Source organism: Falco biarmicus, chromosome Z (genome assembly GCF_023638135.1).
Source record: "Falco biarmicus isolate bFalBia1 chromosome Z, bFalBia1.pri, whole genome shotgun sequence".
Lineage (NCBI taxonomy): Eukaryota > Metazoa > Chordata > Aves > Falconiformes > Falconidae > Falco > Falco biarmicus.
Window position 1 is genome coordinate 35,962,318 of NC_079311.1, and position 17,933 is coordinate 35,980,250.

A 17,933-nucleotide genomic window follows, 5' to 3' on the forward strand; every position below is an offset into this window, starting at 1 on the left:
TGTGTGCTTGAAAGTGAGCACAGCACCTTTGAAATGAGGAGTTTACACTTTGCTTTCCAAGGTTTAATATGAACATTTTCATTTGTTTGTCATGTAAGGCTTGCTTTAGATCTCCAAACATCCTGAATCATATCATTGTTGTGTTATATCATACCACTGAAGTACCCTGTACTTTAGAAATGGAAAATGTCAGATTGTGAAGTCACCTCATTGTAGTGAATGGAATATTTGCAATTTATTCCACTGGGACAAGATTTTGCATGTAGGTTCCGTTTCATGATGTTTTGGGTGTTGAACCTCTATATCTGACCTGACCCTCAGTAAAGTATTCTGTGCCTGTGCATACTCCGAGGGAGAATAGCGGTGTTAGCTGGGCTCTCTTTACTGCTGAATATACCCTTCTTTCCAGCAGTCCCCTGTGAGTCCACGCAGGGCTGTGCAGTTCCCTGGTAACAGGAGTTCCACTACTTAAGTGAGTTTTCTGACATTGCTTCACACCATTCCATGAAAAGACAGATTAACAAAATTGAAGAGGACTTAATAATTTTGTGGCCTCCTACTAGCAGACATCTGATTAAAGAAGCATTTTAAGGATGATTTCAACAAAGAAAAATTGTCCTTCTTTAATGTCAACAGGATGGTTACCAAACATGCTGGATAACCTTGAGAAGGTAACCAAGACAAGATGGGAAGATAAGATTACAAATGTATAAAGAGCATGGAGTATAGTTTGATAGAACAGGGTCTAGGAGGAACTGAAATAAAATTTCATCAGAGTCAAAGCAGACAGACAGCCTGGAAAGGTTACAAAATCAGAGAACAGTTGGGGTTGGAAAGGGGCCTCTGGAGACCATCTAGTCCAACCCTTTGCTACAGCAGGTTGCACAGAATCACATCCAGATGTGTTTTGAAAGTCTCCAGAGAAGGAGAATCCACAGGCTCTCTGGGCAACCTGGTTTAGTGCTGCCACCCTCAAAGTAAACAAGACTTTCCTCATATTCTGGTGGAACTGCCTGTGTTTCAGTTTGTGCCTCTTGCCCATTGTCCTGTCACTGAACACCACTGAAAAGAGCCTGGCCCCATCCTCCTGACACCTGCCCTGAAGATATTTGTAGACATGGATAAGATCCCCTCTCAGTTTTCTCCAGGCTACACAGGCCCAGCTCTCTCAGCCTTTCCTCACAAGGGAGATGCTCCATCCCCTCATCATCTTCACAGCCCTCTGCTGGACCCTCTGCAGCAGCTCCCTGTCTCTCTTGACCTGGGGAGCCCAGAACTGGTCACAGCACTCCAGATGCGGCCTCACCACGGCAGAGTAGAGCAGAAGGATCACGTCCCTCGACCTATCAGGAGTATTTACTTTGAAAGCATAATTCCTTACTCCTTTAGTTCTTCAATTCTCTTCATCTTTTTAGCTTGGATGTGGTACTCTTTCTTTAGCAAGTTTCAGTAAGAGAGTAATCTTTATCCTAAAGATTCTTAAAGGAAACAGTGTAATACATATATGATGACTGCATGCTGAAGTTGCCATAGCTGGGAAAAACAGGGGAACTGTAGGTTACTGGTTATTATTTTAGCTGACTGGTGAGCAGCAGAAAATGAAATTATTCTGCAAATGTTCTTAATTACTTCCAAGTACTTTTTTCATGAATTTCAATCTGTTTCTTGTTTTTCAGTACTTTGTTTTCAAGTAAAAGGTGTGATTTTGGTTGCTTATTCTCTAGAAACCTATTCTGAACAAGAAAATGGTACAGCATTAGTCCATCATTTCTTCTAGGTCTTCTTTACCAGGTAAAAGAGTTTCAAAAGTAAGATGGTCAAACCCGGAGACTTGCTGTTGTGTAATATCTTTATATGCTTTTCATTTCTCTGGGCACTTCCCCTCCTTCAACAACCTTCTGTTTAGTTCTAATTCAGGCGTTTAAGATCAGATAGCTAAGTGGTCCTGTGCCTGTTGTGTTTTATTCATAGATGCAGTGAATATTCTTCCCTCGGGGTCCTGACTCTGAGGTTATTTTGGTTTTCTTTTTTATTTTAGAAATGTTAGGAAGATAAATTCAGTTAACGCTACGCTGGTAGCGCTCAACTGTTTGCATAGAGAGTGCTTAAGCTTTGGGTGGTGGTACCTAATGGTCCATTTTTAATCTCCTTCAATCATTTTCTCTTCTTCCAGCACTTTGTATGTTAGAAGACACATTTCAGATAAATGACTTATCATCCTTCTTTTTTTCCCCACTTACTGATTCTTACTTCCAATTAAAATGGTTATTTTAGGAAGATTCCTATGAAGTGTCAGTATTAAGATACCATTGTAACTTGAATCCAAAGACATGCAGGCTTGCTTTAAAGAATAAGTAGGTTAGTAATGATGCAAGGCAATACAAAAGGTGAGTGGTCTTTTCAAGTGTTCTTTTTTTCTGACAAACTGCAATTTAATTTTCAGTTTTCTTCATAAACCAAGTCTGCTGCTTGATGACCTTATGGTCTTAACAGTAAGAAACAAGAGAACTTATTAAGTTTCTGAGAAGAGAGCAAGGGGAAGAACCTTCTGCAGTTTCACCAAAATCCTCTGCAAACCTGGAAATCATATCGGCAAATAGTGACCCACAACATTATTGTAGTGCATCTTTAAGTACTTTACACCTATTAGAAATTACATAAAAATGAATAAAAGACACTAAAGACAGAACTGAGAAAAGCTGGTGAGGGCATGGAGGCATAAAAGGAGTTCTCCAAAGCTGCACTGCCAACCTTCATAAAGTCACCTTGTTTATTTAAATCTGCATTCTTTAGTCTAGAAGCAAAGTTTACATTCCCACTCCCCAACAAAAACATCCAAGAAATTTCACCCTCAGTCTGTAGACCTGAAGAGCTAATTACAGCAAGTTTAGGCACTGTATTCAGATCTCTTTTATTTTGTTCCCTGATGTGAGTCTTAAATTTAGCTTTTCTGTTAGGCAAGTTTTAGTGAAACTGACTAGTAAACTAGGCAAGTTTACAGTATCTTAGTCCAATTAAGTAAGATTTGTGTGGTGAAGAAGAAATGCAGCAATGGATAGAGCACAGCCCAAAGGACAAGAAAGCTGTCCTGATCTTACATACATTTCTCCTATGTATGAAGAGTAAGAAAGAAAGAAAGAAAAAAAGAAAAAAAAAAAAAAAAAAGATGTTGCAATTTAAATTGGACTAGAACCAAGCTATATAAACTTTCCAGAAATCCTGCATGAGTTCTAGTACATGGGCTGTGCAACACCAACATTGTCTAACTGCGAAGTGCCATTAATCAGTAGCTAATTTTATCATCTCCCTCTGAAATACGAGGATGTTAGAAATAACGAATATGCTGACTTTCACCTACCAAATAATTGCATTTTACGTATTATGAAAATGATTCAAAGTTCACTGTGTTGATTTTGCAGATTATTGTGGCTGCCATTAGAGATGTCAATGTTTAGAAGACTTTTCTAAATTGAATATGGCATTTCATTAGTAACAGCACTAATTTATTAAAATAATTATTTTACTATACATTGCAACCACTGAATTTTCCAAACTACTTTCTTTTATCTCTGTATACTCTCTTCTGCTCTGCCAAAACCTGGCATTTTACTGTGGTTACAGCTGTTGTACACAAGCCAGGAAATGAGAAACTACTGCTTGAAGGTTCATTTAAACTTCAGTAAATCCAACAATTTATAGCCCAGGACTTCTTGGATACGTTCTACTTGCTGAACAGTTCATGCACCTCAGTGTAACTATGTAAAAGATAAATTAGGCACTATGTCAAAGTATTACATTTTTTGTGACTAGAAGATAATTTGATGACCAGACTTCCATGCAGTATTTTACATTAAGCAAGTGTGTTTCATATATAACAGCTATTCAACTAAGAAAACAATTGAGTAATGATGGAAAATAATTTGCTTAATGATCTAAAAATAATCTACAAATATCAGTGGTGCCATCAATAATTCAATTCTGCTGAGATGTAGTTTTCTGCAAATGTTATTACTGAGCAGCACTTTAGGATAATTTACAGCCATATTACATGGCAACTTCTGAGAAACACTGCAGATGCCAGTGATTATCCCTTGCTATCAGGAATTTCTCTTTACAATTTAATGGCCAAAGCAAAGGACTGAAGGGACCGTTGAGGGCCTATTCCTGTATTTTCTTAAGTGAGCCCCTTCCACTCCTCTTTCATGAATGGTGTCCAGACTTTATTTCTTCCTTTTCATCTTTATTTCAAAGACTTTTTTTCATACCCTAAACAAAATTTATAGAGCCTGAAAAAAGTGTGAGTGGATCTCAGAGTACAGGATTTATACCATGTCGCCATGCTTATCTTGTAAGGGAGCCAAGTTTGCCCAAGATGTCTCACACAAGAATCAATCAGACTCTAACATTGTTTCACATAACAGATAGTGCAATCATGGCCCAGAAGTAGTTCTTGATGATTAAATGTGATTGTAGAACTTGACAATTGAATATAATTGTTGAACTATTAAACGTTGGCTTTTAAGATTAAAGTGCAGGATGCAAACGCTCTCTAGTCAGTTTCACTAAAACAATTCTTGTCATAACACAGCTGTGACCTCTGCAAAGAAGTAGGAGACTGGTTATATTTCATGGTAATTTTTAAGGCATTTCATGGATAGATCACAATGAAAGGAGAGTAAGTCATGGAAATGTTATAGGTCTATTTAAGTGTCTCCACCACCACACTTTAAACAGTCTTGACTCTGCACACAGTTCTGAAATGCTCTTTCTCTGGTCTTTCTTCTCAACTGGACCTTCTTTCCAGATGCTTATATGACTGGAAATGCACCCCTCTGCACACAGACCTGCCTCACTCTTTTCCTTAAGGAAAAAAAAAAAAAAACCCAAAGCTGAGTGACCCCTGCTTTTTCTGTAGTGAGCCGTGACTTTCATGTTGTATTTACAAGTTTTTGTTGTTAAAACCTCACAATTAATGTATTCTTGCAGAAAAACATCCTTTGTGTGTGCTTGACAATATTTTGTTTTTCAATGTACACACAATGAAATATTTTACAGATTGTGAGTAGTCTACTATCACAAGTATAAGTTTATAATCTCCAATAATTTTTATTTCCCTTGGCTACTCTGAAAAAACTGTAATGGCTGCTGAACTGTGCTTATGATAGATAACTGATAAACCTCTGTGAGCATTAAGTTATCTATTCCAATTTTGAGTGAAACTTTCTTGCTAGAGGAGTAAATTTCTGCTTTAGCAGTTTGTGTTCTGATTTTGGAGTGACTGTAATATCGACACTGGCCTCCAGATTTCTGTTAGTTTTCAAATCACTCCCGATCTGCAGCGTTGCATGCTGCTAATGAAAAGTTGTGCCTCATGGTTTTTCCCAGCCACATGCAGAAGTCCCCAAATGTCAAGAGTTAAATGGTAACACTAATCTCTATTTCTTTTAATTCTGCAGCAGAAGTAAAATCTGAAGAGTAATTAAAGAATCTATTTGTGACTTGGCTGAAACAGAAAGCCCAGAAAAAAACCTAGATGTCACCCTCCAATGTCATTAATTTCGTATCTCCATTTTCTTGGGTTAAAGGAAACTCAGTCTAAGATTAAATTTTATAGTAATATTGAATGCTTATTTTAAAAACTGGTGAAAAGAAGTGAGTGTTTTTAGAATACAGCTCACTTAAGGCTCAAAGATGTTTGTAGCTGGGGAAGTTAGATTCATGGGTCATAAGGAGCTGGTACACAAATATTTGTAGAAAAATGCACATGTATGCAAACCATATTAACAAATCAAGAATTTTGATTTGTTTTAATTGATTTACTTTACACGGCTTAAGTACATCTTGTGTTCAGGTACCCAAATCCTTGTCAATCTGACTTCATGTCTTCCTAAGTTTAGAAGAGTTATTTCAGAATTTGTAAGGAACTGTAGGTTTGTTTTCAGCCGTTCCATGGTTATAGGCAAGTGAAATTGAGCACAAGATCGTTGTTTTTAGGGAGGGAAAAAAAAAAAAAAAAAAGGATAATGTACTTTAAAATGTGATAAGATAAAGGAAAGTCTGACTTTCTTTTCTTTGAAGCCTGAATGGCTTTTCCTCAAATGTCATCACCGTTAAGTGAAGATTTAGGAATATGAAAAAAATATTTTATTTAGGAACTTTAAATCAGCATATATTTTTGTGGAGTTGTTCCAACAGTCTAGTTTGTCATTTCATAGTTGGTATGGAAGCACTTTTTGATGAACATCTGATACTGTGTCTTGTCTACATTGTCTTCCAAAACTGTCCCAGAAGTCTTCTTGCTAAGGTTAGTTCTCGTCTCCAAAGTTACATCTTAAAGTGCATGTTTAAAAACAATTTAAAAGAATAAATTATCTTTCTCCTTTGACCAAGAACAAAAATTACTGTTTGATGCTTGAAAAATACTTGTTAAAACTATCCAGGAACAGGTTAGGACCAGTAGTTATATTTTAGGATATGCATAAGCTAACTCTTGTCTTGTCAATTCAGCTTTGGCACAAAACTGTTACAGGATGAATAAAGACTGAGTCTGACTGCTGCCATCCTGTCTCTTCTTTCTGTGCAATACTTCAGACCTCTACAATCTTTGACTGTTTTTTGAAAACTGATGTTACAGACCCGCTTACATGCAAGGCTGTCACTGGAACTGTCCTGTTCCTTGGTTCAGACACTGTCTTTTGTTGAATTATGTTTCCTGTGCTGTGAGACTTTTTTCAGGGTAGTATAAGATTTATCTTACATTTTTCATGAGTAGTGGTAAAGACACAGTTTCTTACTGGCTTTACCGATGTCAAAAATTCTTTCAGTCAGAAAAATGTCTTCTGGCAATCCTGTTTTCAAAACCCCAGCTGATCTTTATCTTTGATGCTCCCTGAAATCCAACCCCCTCTCCTGATCCTTCTTGCCCCTCTTTGGAAGTACTGTACATATTTAGGGGAGGGTAGCAGTCTGCACATGTAATGACATTCAGGCCACAGTTGAGCCCCACATGCTGTCTGTTCACTTCACCCTGTTTACCAGTAAAGGGGGAACAAGGCAGCAAGGAGAGTGGTCATGACTGAAAACTATGGGAGAAGGAGGACTTTTGAGAGGAAAAAAGGGAAAGCTATGAAGGAAATCTGGGGAAATGTCAACCAGAATACTTCAGGGCTGTACTTTCTTTTGTAGGTAAAACTGTCTTGTTCTGATGCTTAAGAGGGACACAATAAGTAGCTTTTCTTTCCATCGCTAAAATTCACTACTGACTAGTACCCCTCTCACCTCCCTTTTCATCTTTGCAGCAAAAATATTTCATCCTGATTTGTAAGTTTACTTTGTGTGACCTTTGTGCTATTTTGAGCTATTTCTAGAGGAGTTAATGGATTCTAGAGGAATTAAGAATCATTGGAAGAGCATAAAATAGCAGCAGTCATGAGGATGGTATGGATAAGAAGGATTTGGAAGTCCTAGGGAAGCTTCAGAGTTTCTTACAAACTCATTTTTAGACAACTTCTGTGAACATGGTTCTATGTAGCTGCCCAAAGGCTCATTATTCCCTGTGTATAGATATGGACTTACTTTAAAACCTTGGGTTTTGCTGCTAGTGACAGTGCTGTTTTTCTCATTTTCACATAAAATAAATGAGCACTAAATACAAGATGTGAAAATATGAATTAATTTTAAAAGCAGTTCCCAGAAAGCTCACACCTCTTCCAGTCTCTGGGGGAGTTTGTATCTGCACAGTGGCCATTTCACATCATGGGGCAAAGTTGTTCCTATGTGCTTTGTCAGATCTGCTGTATGCAAAGACCATAACCCCCAGGGTTAGACTTACAAGGATCTTCTCCTCTCTGTCAACACAACAGCTTGACTTGTTCCATGTGTTCATGATTAGCAAAAGTCTAAGCAGAATCTGCCCACTTTGGTTTTTTTTCACGTTTAACCTGTCTTTAAATATACTTCAGTACCATCAAACTGGCAACTTTATGACAACATTAGTGGATTGCAAGCAAAAAGTAATTTTGCAGAGCAGAGATTATGTCCTTAACCTTGTGTTTGGTTTTCAGCATGTCATTTGCACTGGGTTGTGGTGTAAGGTGGAAAGTGAGAAGGAATGCAAAACTAAACTGGATCCACCAATGGATGGAACAGACTGTGACACTGGAAAGGTATGTTTCTGGTGGAAAAGCAATATAAATTACGTCAAACACCTAACAGTTAAGGAAACAAGCTGAATACACCTTTCATTTGTTTAAAGTTCCTGCTTACCTCAATTATGATAAAAATCATACATATATCATTGAATGTATTATATGTTATATAATATAGATATGATTTAAAAGTAATAAAACCATAAACCCAGCATTTTTTTAAAATTTTTAGCCAAAGCCACAGGTGTTTTGATGCATGCAGTTTTATTTCAAATAAATTTGTTCTGGTTTATGAATGGAATGCCATTGTTGTACTGCTTACTGTAAACAGGAACATAAGCTTTCAAAGATATAAAGTTCTCAGCTGTGATTCAAGATTTAGAAATAGCCTCAGCGAAGGAATTGGTACAGATTTGTGATAAAACTTTTCAGGATAAGCTTTGTAAAGAAATATTTATAGTGTCAATGCATATGAAAGAGTGATAAATGTTGTTAAGAGTATGGCATCAAGACAAATTAGATGGTCACCCAAAGTCAGACTTAAATTAAATGTCCTTCAGAAGCTTTACTGTGTGGATAATCTCTGTCATGTCTGTATATAACTGTAAATGAAGATAAATAACCTCAAATAAATAACAGAGCAGTAGCATACATATATCTTGGGATTTTCATGATATTGTGCTGACAGCAGTCTCCCACAGAAGTGATTTGCTCTTTGAATCACATTACATTCACTAGGACTGCTATCATCCCCCTAAAAAGGTAAACAAATCAATCAACGGAGTAAGATAAGATGTTCAGAATGTATCATTTTACATGCTAATGGAAAACCAGGCTTTGTCCATTTTAATCTCTAAAATAATGACAATTGCTGTAATCTTTTGATTCTGATAAATGTGTGTAGTTGATATTCTGTCTTAAGTCAATGCCTGGAAAGTCAGGGTGATGCCTTTTGTTCAATGTCACCATCTTTATGTTGAGAGTGGCATGCCCATGGCATGGAGTCAGACAGAAGAACTTCTTAGTAAGACTACCTAGAATTTTTCATTGTGAAACCATCGCCATCATGAACTGGGCACCCAAAGTTAGTGTGCATTTTGTGTATTAATGACTGGCTTGCAAAAGATAATAAAACTAAGCAGACATCACTGAAACATATCAGAGGATTCAAAGTGATTATTATTCTTGTTTACTTTGTTTTCTGTACAAGATGAGCTTCAGATTACACAAATCACTGGCTTTGTGTTATTTTAATGATATTGTGGAGATGGTCTATTGTCTTGTGCTCCTGTTAGGATCTTAGGAAGTGATGCAAATTTTATTTGCATGGCCTGTCCAGCTTGAATGTTTTTTTAAATCAAGCATCTCTCAGACTCATTACATAAGGCAGGTGCTATTTCTAGAGAAACATCCATTTTGCTGTTATATCTGAAGGAATATCTTTAAGTAAATATGAGCATCTTTGGTGTGAAACATCCAAAAGTATTACAAAATTTCTGGTTTCTGATTGCAAATCCAATATAATGATGGAGCCATCCTATGCAAAGACTTTTCAAAGGTGGTACAATTATGCCATCATTGTAATGCCATGATTTAAGAGGAAAATTAAGATCAACTGATCAGCAAAGACCAGTTTGAAACCGTAAGTGAAGTTTAATATCACCAGACAAAGATTTAGCACAGATACTACAATTAATGTAATTGTATACTGAAAGTGGCAAAGGTCTTTACTGACTGCATTAGTGATGTGCTTTGTTTTGCTCAAAATATGAACCTTCTTTATGAGGTTTATCCATTGATAACAGTAATTACCAATAATTCAGAGTGTAAAGAGAAATGGATTAAATTTCTGATGTTAATGACATTAAGTATTCATTGTCTACTTGTAGTCTTATTGCTTTGCAATTGCTGAAATTCCATAATACATGGGACAGATATTCAGCTGGTATAAGCTGATAAGTATTAGTTTCTGCAGAGTTATGATTTGTACCAACTATGGGTATAGTCTACAGAGCGTAACAATAGTGATTGGCTAGTTTTTGAGTGAGAAATTGCAGTTGTCCTGGGAAACTATATATGCATACAAGATTGAGGTTATTATTATTATTGAAATAAATGCCAGAAGTTCTCTTGACTTTCTTAACACTAGGTTATTGAGGCTTCCATTCTTTCTGAATACAAGTTGTGAATAAAATCCCATTTTCTCTATCTCTTGTAATATATCCTTCTATTGAAATTGTCACTGGATAATCACTGACAGTACAGTTCCTGCTAGTTATGTGAGAACTGTAATAGTGAACCAAACAAGTCCTGAGAATGGCCCTGAACACTCTGCTGTGATCATCTGTACAGTTCAGCTGGAAGATGGTCCCTCCAGCTGGTTTGGGCCAGACCCAAAAGTGCTCTCCTAGGCTGTGCCTAGGCTCAAATGAAGGGGACAGCGTGGTCTGGGCTACCATTTCCAGCAGGCTATTCCAGTAGATATCCTGTATTGGGAATGAATTTGTGCTTGAGCTTGTGGGCAAGAGTTGCACATGCTCCTTGACCACTGAGCCAGAAAAAGGTCTCTAGCTGTTGTATTTACTAGGATAGAAAAAAAAAAACTCTGGGGAACAGTAGGAAAAAATACTTCTGACTCATATGAAAACTATGTGTTGAACAAAATGTTTATATTGTGCTTCCCGTGTGCTTGTGGAGCAGTGAATTGTTTTACATATGCCTTGATTTATTTACCTAAGAGCTGAATTTTCACCTAGTGGTGTAAGGCTGGAGAGTGTATCAATCGGACCTCTTTTGCGGAGCATATGGAAGGGGAGTGGAGCACGTGGAGCACTTGTAGCCGTACTTGCAACACTGGAATCAGCAGTCGACAGCGCAAATGCCCTGGGTAAAAACAAGTTCCAGTTGCCATTGCTGGTCGTCAGAATTTCTGGACAGAATTTAAATCTTATGAGTACAGAAACCTATTAAGATATAGTTGTCCTATACATAAGCAACAATTTTTATGAATATTGAAAAACACTTAGGAGAATAGGTATTTCAGGGTTTTTTATTGCATGATAACATGTTTTCCTCTCTTCTGCTTCTGTCAAAAGCTTAGATAATATTAATGGGAGAATACAACTTTCTTTTTAAGCTTCACAAATTAAATTTGCAATTTTTGACTTGCAGAATGTCAGTGTGTAATTCTAGTCTTTCAAATTTTTGCTGGAGAGAATTGTCTTCTGTTTTATTTGGAGAACCAAGGAACTGCAACTTTTACAGAGACCTTTCTGCCAGTTTCACAGACATTCAGATAGAGTATCTGGAAAACTACAGATTCTATATGTTGTGGAAACAAAACCTTGTGCCATTGGGGATAAAGGGAGTTTTACCATCGACTTGAAACAGAGTCTGTTTCACCATATCTCAGATGTCAGCTAAAATATGCTTTTGTTTTAATTACTCAGTACCCTATCTCTCTTTCATGGGTCATTTATACACCAATAGAAAATGAACAAATAGTCAGAGAAGTGGGAACAGAGTAGAGCTCTGTAATGAAGACAAGTGTAGAGAAGACTAGACTAGACCAGGGGAGGGGAGGGGAGGGGAGGGGAGGGGAGGGGAGGGGAGGGGAGGGGAGGGGAGGGGAGGGGAGGGGAGGGGAGGGGAGGGGAGGGGAGAGCAGCACAGGGCAGAGTAGATGATATAGGAAAACAATAGAACAAAAGGAGGAAAAGAAGAAAGATGAAAGAATGTAACAGATTTGGGGCAAAAAGTGGTGGCAGGAAGGACAGAGGGATTAAAAAAAGAGAAGTTTGCAGAAATAAATGTGAGGAGAACTCAGATATGGCTGTATAGAAGCATAGTAGTTTAACAGAAGCCTTGAATATTCAGAATGCTTACATATTTCCTGCCATCTAAACGTGACTTCCAGCTGTATGCCTAGAATTTCTAGAATTCAGTGATGTCTTAATTTCAGTTTCATTTATTCATTTTTCCAGGCAGGTTTCCAAATAGTTAGCTCTAGTTTCTGCAGTGAACTGTTCTTTTGCATTTGTTCATTAGGCCCTACAAGCACAACTGGAGTGACTAAAACCAAACAAAGCTTATTGTCTGAACTTCCCAACACCACACTTGTAAAAAAGGAGAGGTAGAAATCTGCAGGTGGTATTTTCTTTCAGTAGCATCTTTGGCTTAGTCCAGCTAGAAGAAAACACAACTGCAGTTGAGGTTCTCCTTCCTGAACACTCCTAGTAGTTCTAGTGCTTCTTTGGGTCCAAGTGTAAATTATGGTTTAACACCCATGACACTTCATATGTAATGTAACCAATACAAACAGAAGGCAAGCATGTTTTGTTCTGTGACTTATCTTTTTTGTGGGTGATTTCTTAATGTGTCAACAAAAATTCTGCTATTTAAATTGAATTTGTGTATATTGTAAATAAACTATGCTGTAAGTTTGACAAAACATTGCCAACAATAAAGTATGATATTTGTGCCATCTTTTCTAGTTCAAGCCTTGAAGGAGAGTGTCATGGTCCCACGATGCAGTATAAAGTATGTGAAAATCCTTCTTGTCCTGCTGGCATGCCTGCCTTCAGGGACTGGCAGTGCCAGGCTTTCAGTGTCAGATCTTCGTATCAGAAGCACGTGCACCAGTGGCATGCTGTCATCAATGATGGTAAGTACAAACCATCTCTCAGCTTCTTATCATCTGCTCATATGGCTTATGGCTTGTTGGTATTGCTGTTGATTAAGGAAGATATGATAAAAACTAAAGCAAACAAACAAAAAAACCCCAAGCCCGATATTTTGGTAAGTCATTTTTATTTCATAGACAAGATCTGGTGGTATTTTCACATGGTATGGAATCTTTTATTTTATATTCCTATTGAATTTGTCCTTCTTGATATGCAATGACCACATTTGAACTGAAATTCAATATCCTTTCGATCCTGTTTAATGAGAAAATAAGTGACGCAGAAATACAACTTTCTAGAGGAATGCTACATCATTAAGTATGCATATATCGGTTATACTTCTACCTACAAAGACAAAAAGTCAATACAGATATTGTGAGCTTCTACTTTTGAGGAAGGAGAGAGCATTTTTAGCTTAACACTGAAGTATTTCACATACCAGTGTTTGATTTTGGCAGAAATCATATGTAATACATACTGCAAACTTGGGTAAGTTCTCTATAAATCCTAACAGCTACTGCATGCAAAATCCTGGCATGCTGCATGGATGCTTCAGTGTAACAAACTTGCCTAGATACCATGTTAATTAGGAGTGTGCTTTAGTGGGTGTATAGCAACATCAGACTTAAGAGTATCTGCAAAGATAATATTGGTGTAATATATCAGCAACTAGAAAACAAAACATTCTACCTGAGTTCTTGCTAGGAATGTGAACAGTAGCTGTCATTCCACTGAATTTTCTTTAAATTATTATGACTTAATTTATTTAATTAAAAAAAAAAGAAAAGAAAAAATAAAACAGCAGAAGGATTTCAGTTACGAAAACAATTTAAGAAATTAACAAAATTGTAGCAACCTGTGATAAAAGAGAACCTGGGATGACACAGGAGTACTGTAAGTATGTGTTACCTCATTTTAAGTAGTTCTTTATTGCTGTTTATATTGAACTCTTGAAACAAATTATCAGAAACCATTAGAAAGCACAGATTTTAAGAAAACTATTTTGCTGAATCCTAAGAAATGTGAATTTATTGTCGAGAACATTTTTTAATATATGCCTAGCTGATCCTTTTTTTTTTCTTTTTTTTTTTCTTCTTCTAAGCCTTTTCTCAAGGTGCCAAAGTGAAAACTTGTGAGATTGTTTTCTTTAGGCTTGTATGTCAGCTCATTTCACAGTAAAGAGAACTCTCTCTGGCTGTTTTATAGGTGCTTATCTAGTGAATTAGTTTTGGTTTGTTTTACAAAAGTTCATTTTAGCAAGGACATGTGGTTTATATCCTAAGGGATCAAAGGTTTTCAGTCTGACTTTGAACAGTTCAGACATCTGATGGAAAATCTTGACACTTCCCTGTCCCATGTTAAGGAGTATGGCTGATTGCTTTCATATAACTTTGTTCTAAGAGATCCTGTTGTCTTAAGGTGTCCCTCAGGAGACACAAGAGTGGACATCAGCTGAAGAGTTGCAGTATTACAGAAATACATTGTTCCCAAATCCCAAATTAATTATTTGCACTCTTAGCCTTTATTAGACACTAATTGTGCACCATGTCCAACCTAGTTGCTGTATCTGAATGCCTCTGTTGAAGTTGTCCGGTAGTGTTGAGTTACTGTCTCTTTGACTTCGGAGTCCTTAAAATAATGTTTAGGTTGTTAATCTCATATTCCTTTAAAAAGTGCTGATACATGCTTAAAGCTCCCAGGGAACACTGGAATTACTATTTAAGGACTATAACAGGAGTGCAGAGGGCACAAACTCAGGCAGAGACACATGCTTCTCAGCTGGAGATGGCTTGTGTTTGACTGGCTTCACATGTTGGCAACAGAGATCACATCTGTTTGCACCCGTCCCCTAGAGATACCCAAGAGGCTGTGTCAATTTCTAGTAAATTAAATGTGCCCAGACCAGTCCATGATGTGCAACTCAGCTGGCACAGAAGTCCTGTGTGCGTACTTTTCAACTCTTCTGCACTCTATAAAGGATGGTAACATCCAAACTGCTTTTTGGAAATGGTCCTTTGCAGATGGCAATTTACAGTCTAGACTGAGCTAGTGCTAGCTAGCACATGCAAAAAAATGTGGCATAGACTGTTGTACAATTCAGCTGTATAGACAGTAGAATTCCAGTGCCCATTAACGTTTCCTGGAACCGTTTAATTTACTAATAAAAATGCACTCCAGGAATCTAGAAGTCAGTATGAAGTCAGAGTGGCACAGATTGCATCCAAGTGAAATTGGTTTCAAGTTTAGGATTTACTTTATCCTTTCAAAAATCTGCAATAGATTTAGGAAGAAGTTTTGAGTCAGTACACTTGCAAAAAAAGACATGAAAAAATCATGTCATTTTGTACTGAGTTGACCACTGAGAGTAGCTTAAGTTTATTTTATTTCATATTGCTTTGGCAGTGGTGAAGCAAACTTCATTATTTATAAATGCTGACCATTCTGAATACATGGATACATAGCATATTAATTTTTTTATTCTCTTTTGAAATCAGAAATTATTTGCAAATGTTTTAAAAATGTAGTAGAAAACTGCCTGACCTTGGTAGAGATATTAGAAGGAATTTATTCATGTATTTCTTTTTTTAAAAAAAATGTGGACTTTGTAAATCCATATATTTTTCTTCCCAGAGTGTCTCAATTGCTTAATTTTTTTCTTTGACTTGCATAGCTAGAAAATCTGTAAAGTGTTAAGTTTCTTTTTTAACCAATATTTATGATCTGCCACCAATATAATAGAATGAAAGTATAGATTACAACCAAAATATTCAAACAGCTGTAATGTGCATATTCTTAATTGCAACAATGAACATGACATGAATACTATGTAGGCCAAGTTTATAGCACCAGTATGCTCTAGCAGGAAAAAGAACTTGAGTTTCTCAAACAGCTGAGAAAAGGATCAATTTTTTTTGTTTTTACTGTTTCTAAGATAACTTGTTACGCTAACATAGATTCATGCCACACAGATAAGCCAATAACAGTTTTAAAAATAATGTTGATAAAAATTTTGTATTTGTTAAGTGACCTTTTACCAATTTGGTGGTTTTTTCCATCAATTGCTACTACAGAAAAGCCATGTGCCTTATTCTGTTCACCGGCTGGAAAGGATCAACCCGTTCTTCTAACAGAAAAGGTGATGGATGGGACTTCTTGTGGCCAGCATGGGTTAGATATCTGTGCAGATGGTAGATGCCAGGTATGAATTACTTGTTTGGAACCTGGATACACAGGCATATGTATGCAAGTGCATACATTTGTTACACATATGTGTTATTTCTCTGATAGCATGTTGTGGTATGCGTGACCAAGATTGAATGGCTCTTTTTGTATCACATAAAAGTATTTAAAGCTAGTTCCACTCAGTGCAACACAGTATGTGAAGCAGCTGAAGGGTTAGTTTGGGGAGCGTGTATCTGTGATGATAAGGATGCTTCTAAGAAACTGGTGCAGAGTGGAAAATGGGTACGACTGAATCAGTCATCTAAGGGAAGCCTCAGCTTTCAACAGGTTGGTAAAGTTTGCCATGGGAGGTACGTATGTATGACTAATTGCGCCTTTTTCAACAGTACAAAATTTGACATCTGAATAGAGCAAAACCAAAGGAGCAGAATAACATAATTAAAGCTGAGTGTGTATGCTATTCCTGATCTTCAGAATTCATTTGGTTTATGGGCGTCCTTTTGTTGCGTTTATAGTGCCTCATACGGAAACTCCTATATAAAAATCCTACAGGGCTGGGTTTTTTCTTTGTCTTCTTCTCACTGCACACACTGAATTCAGTAGAAAAAAACAACCTTTAACACATAAACCAGCATTGCTAGATATTGTAAGATCTTCAATAAATTAACTTACAGATGTATGTATGCACTTTTATATATGCATAGCAATGCATATATGTATGTATAGCTATCCTTTCTTAAGTGACTGAATGCATGCAACAAGAGTACTCTCAGATACTTTGCTGATTTGGAGCTTTAGTTCACCATGTAGCAATTACAAGTTTAATCACAAATGTGAGATAGAGCACATTTTTCCTGAAAAAAAAGGTAGCTCATTTTATCATTCACTTTTTACAACTGACTAATAAAGACCAAACAAAGCCTTAAACCAAACTCATCTGACTGACTGAATTGTCTTATTGGCATATCAAGGGTTAGACAGATAGGTGCTAATCAGCTTTGAAGGTCTAATTTGTAAGGTCTTCCACATTTTAACTTGTCTTCATAGACAACCCACTAAGAAGAACTTCCAGGACTACAGCTGTAGAGTCAGGTACACATCTATCTTGTAGATGTGCCATTTTGGACACACAGCTTTTTGAATGCTTATACCGTAATCAGTATTTTGAAATCTGTATTGCTTTTTTAAGTAGTACAACACTAATAAAAACTTTGTGCATAAAGTGAACTAACAATCTTAATTTGCTTGGAAATGAGTGGCTCCTTGATTGACTGTGGTTTCTGTTCTTAAAGGAATCCTTTATTTTCTCTTTAACCTAGCTATAATCTTCAGTATTTATCAAACAGTGTTGAAGCTTAATTGGTTTTATTAGATGCATTTATACGGTGCACAAGATTACCCTGTGATGACTCCTCTAGGTTTTAAAAGGCTTTTCTTTCATACCAGACCAGCATATGATATTAACTGTATTCCTATTGCCAAGCCACCACTGATATTTATTAACAGAAATCTGTCTAACACAGTAATGTGGAGGTGCTTGAGTAAACCTTGTTTTAAACTGAATGCTTCTTAGCAAAACATAAATGCAATTTACATTTACGTATTCCAGACGCGTTCACATCCTATTCAGAATAAAACATCAGGTTGATGTTAAACAGCACTTTACCATTGTGGGTGTGGCAAAGAACCTCCCGAATTTTGAGTAGAAAGCAGTAGGGTTGCACACATTGCGGTCGCCGAGCAGGAGGGCATGTAGGGGGGCTGTTGCACAGTGGCTCAGAAGGGTCATAGGTCGCAGGGAGGGGTAGGAATGTGGCTGCATTCTTGGAGAGCAGCTAGTGGAGTTAGCCAACCATATGGGAAGAGTTAATGCAACAATCTACATAAAATCACAGGAAAAATTGCTATGGAATGGATCTCT

The 17,933-nt window shown here is 37.0% G+C and overlaps 1 protein-coding gene across 3 annotated transcripts in view; it reads left to right on the top strand.

The window, feature by feature from the left end:
* The window catches only part of ADAMTS19 (ADAM metallopeptidase with thrombospondin type 1 motif 19), a 150,762-nt gene that overhangs the window by 89,627 nt on the left and 43,202 nt on the right, over positions 1-17,933 (top strand). For 2 of the 3 annotated variants that reach the window (XM_056325473.1, XM_056325471.1), the window contains exons 11-14: positions 8,064-8,165; positions 10,904-11,034; positions 12,641-12,810; positions 15,901-16,028. In XM_056325473.1, the coding sequence (XP_056181448.1) occupies positions 8,064-8,165; positions 10,904-11,034; positions 12,641-12,810; positions 15,901-16,028 (531 nt within the window). The remainder of the gene's footprint in view (positions 1-8,063; positions 8,166-10,903; positions 11,035-12,640; positions 12,811-15,900; positions 16,029-17,933) is intronic. The other variant, XM_056325472.1, reaches the window with a different exon arrangement.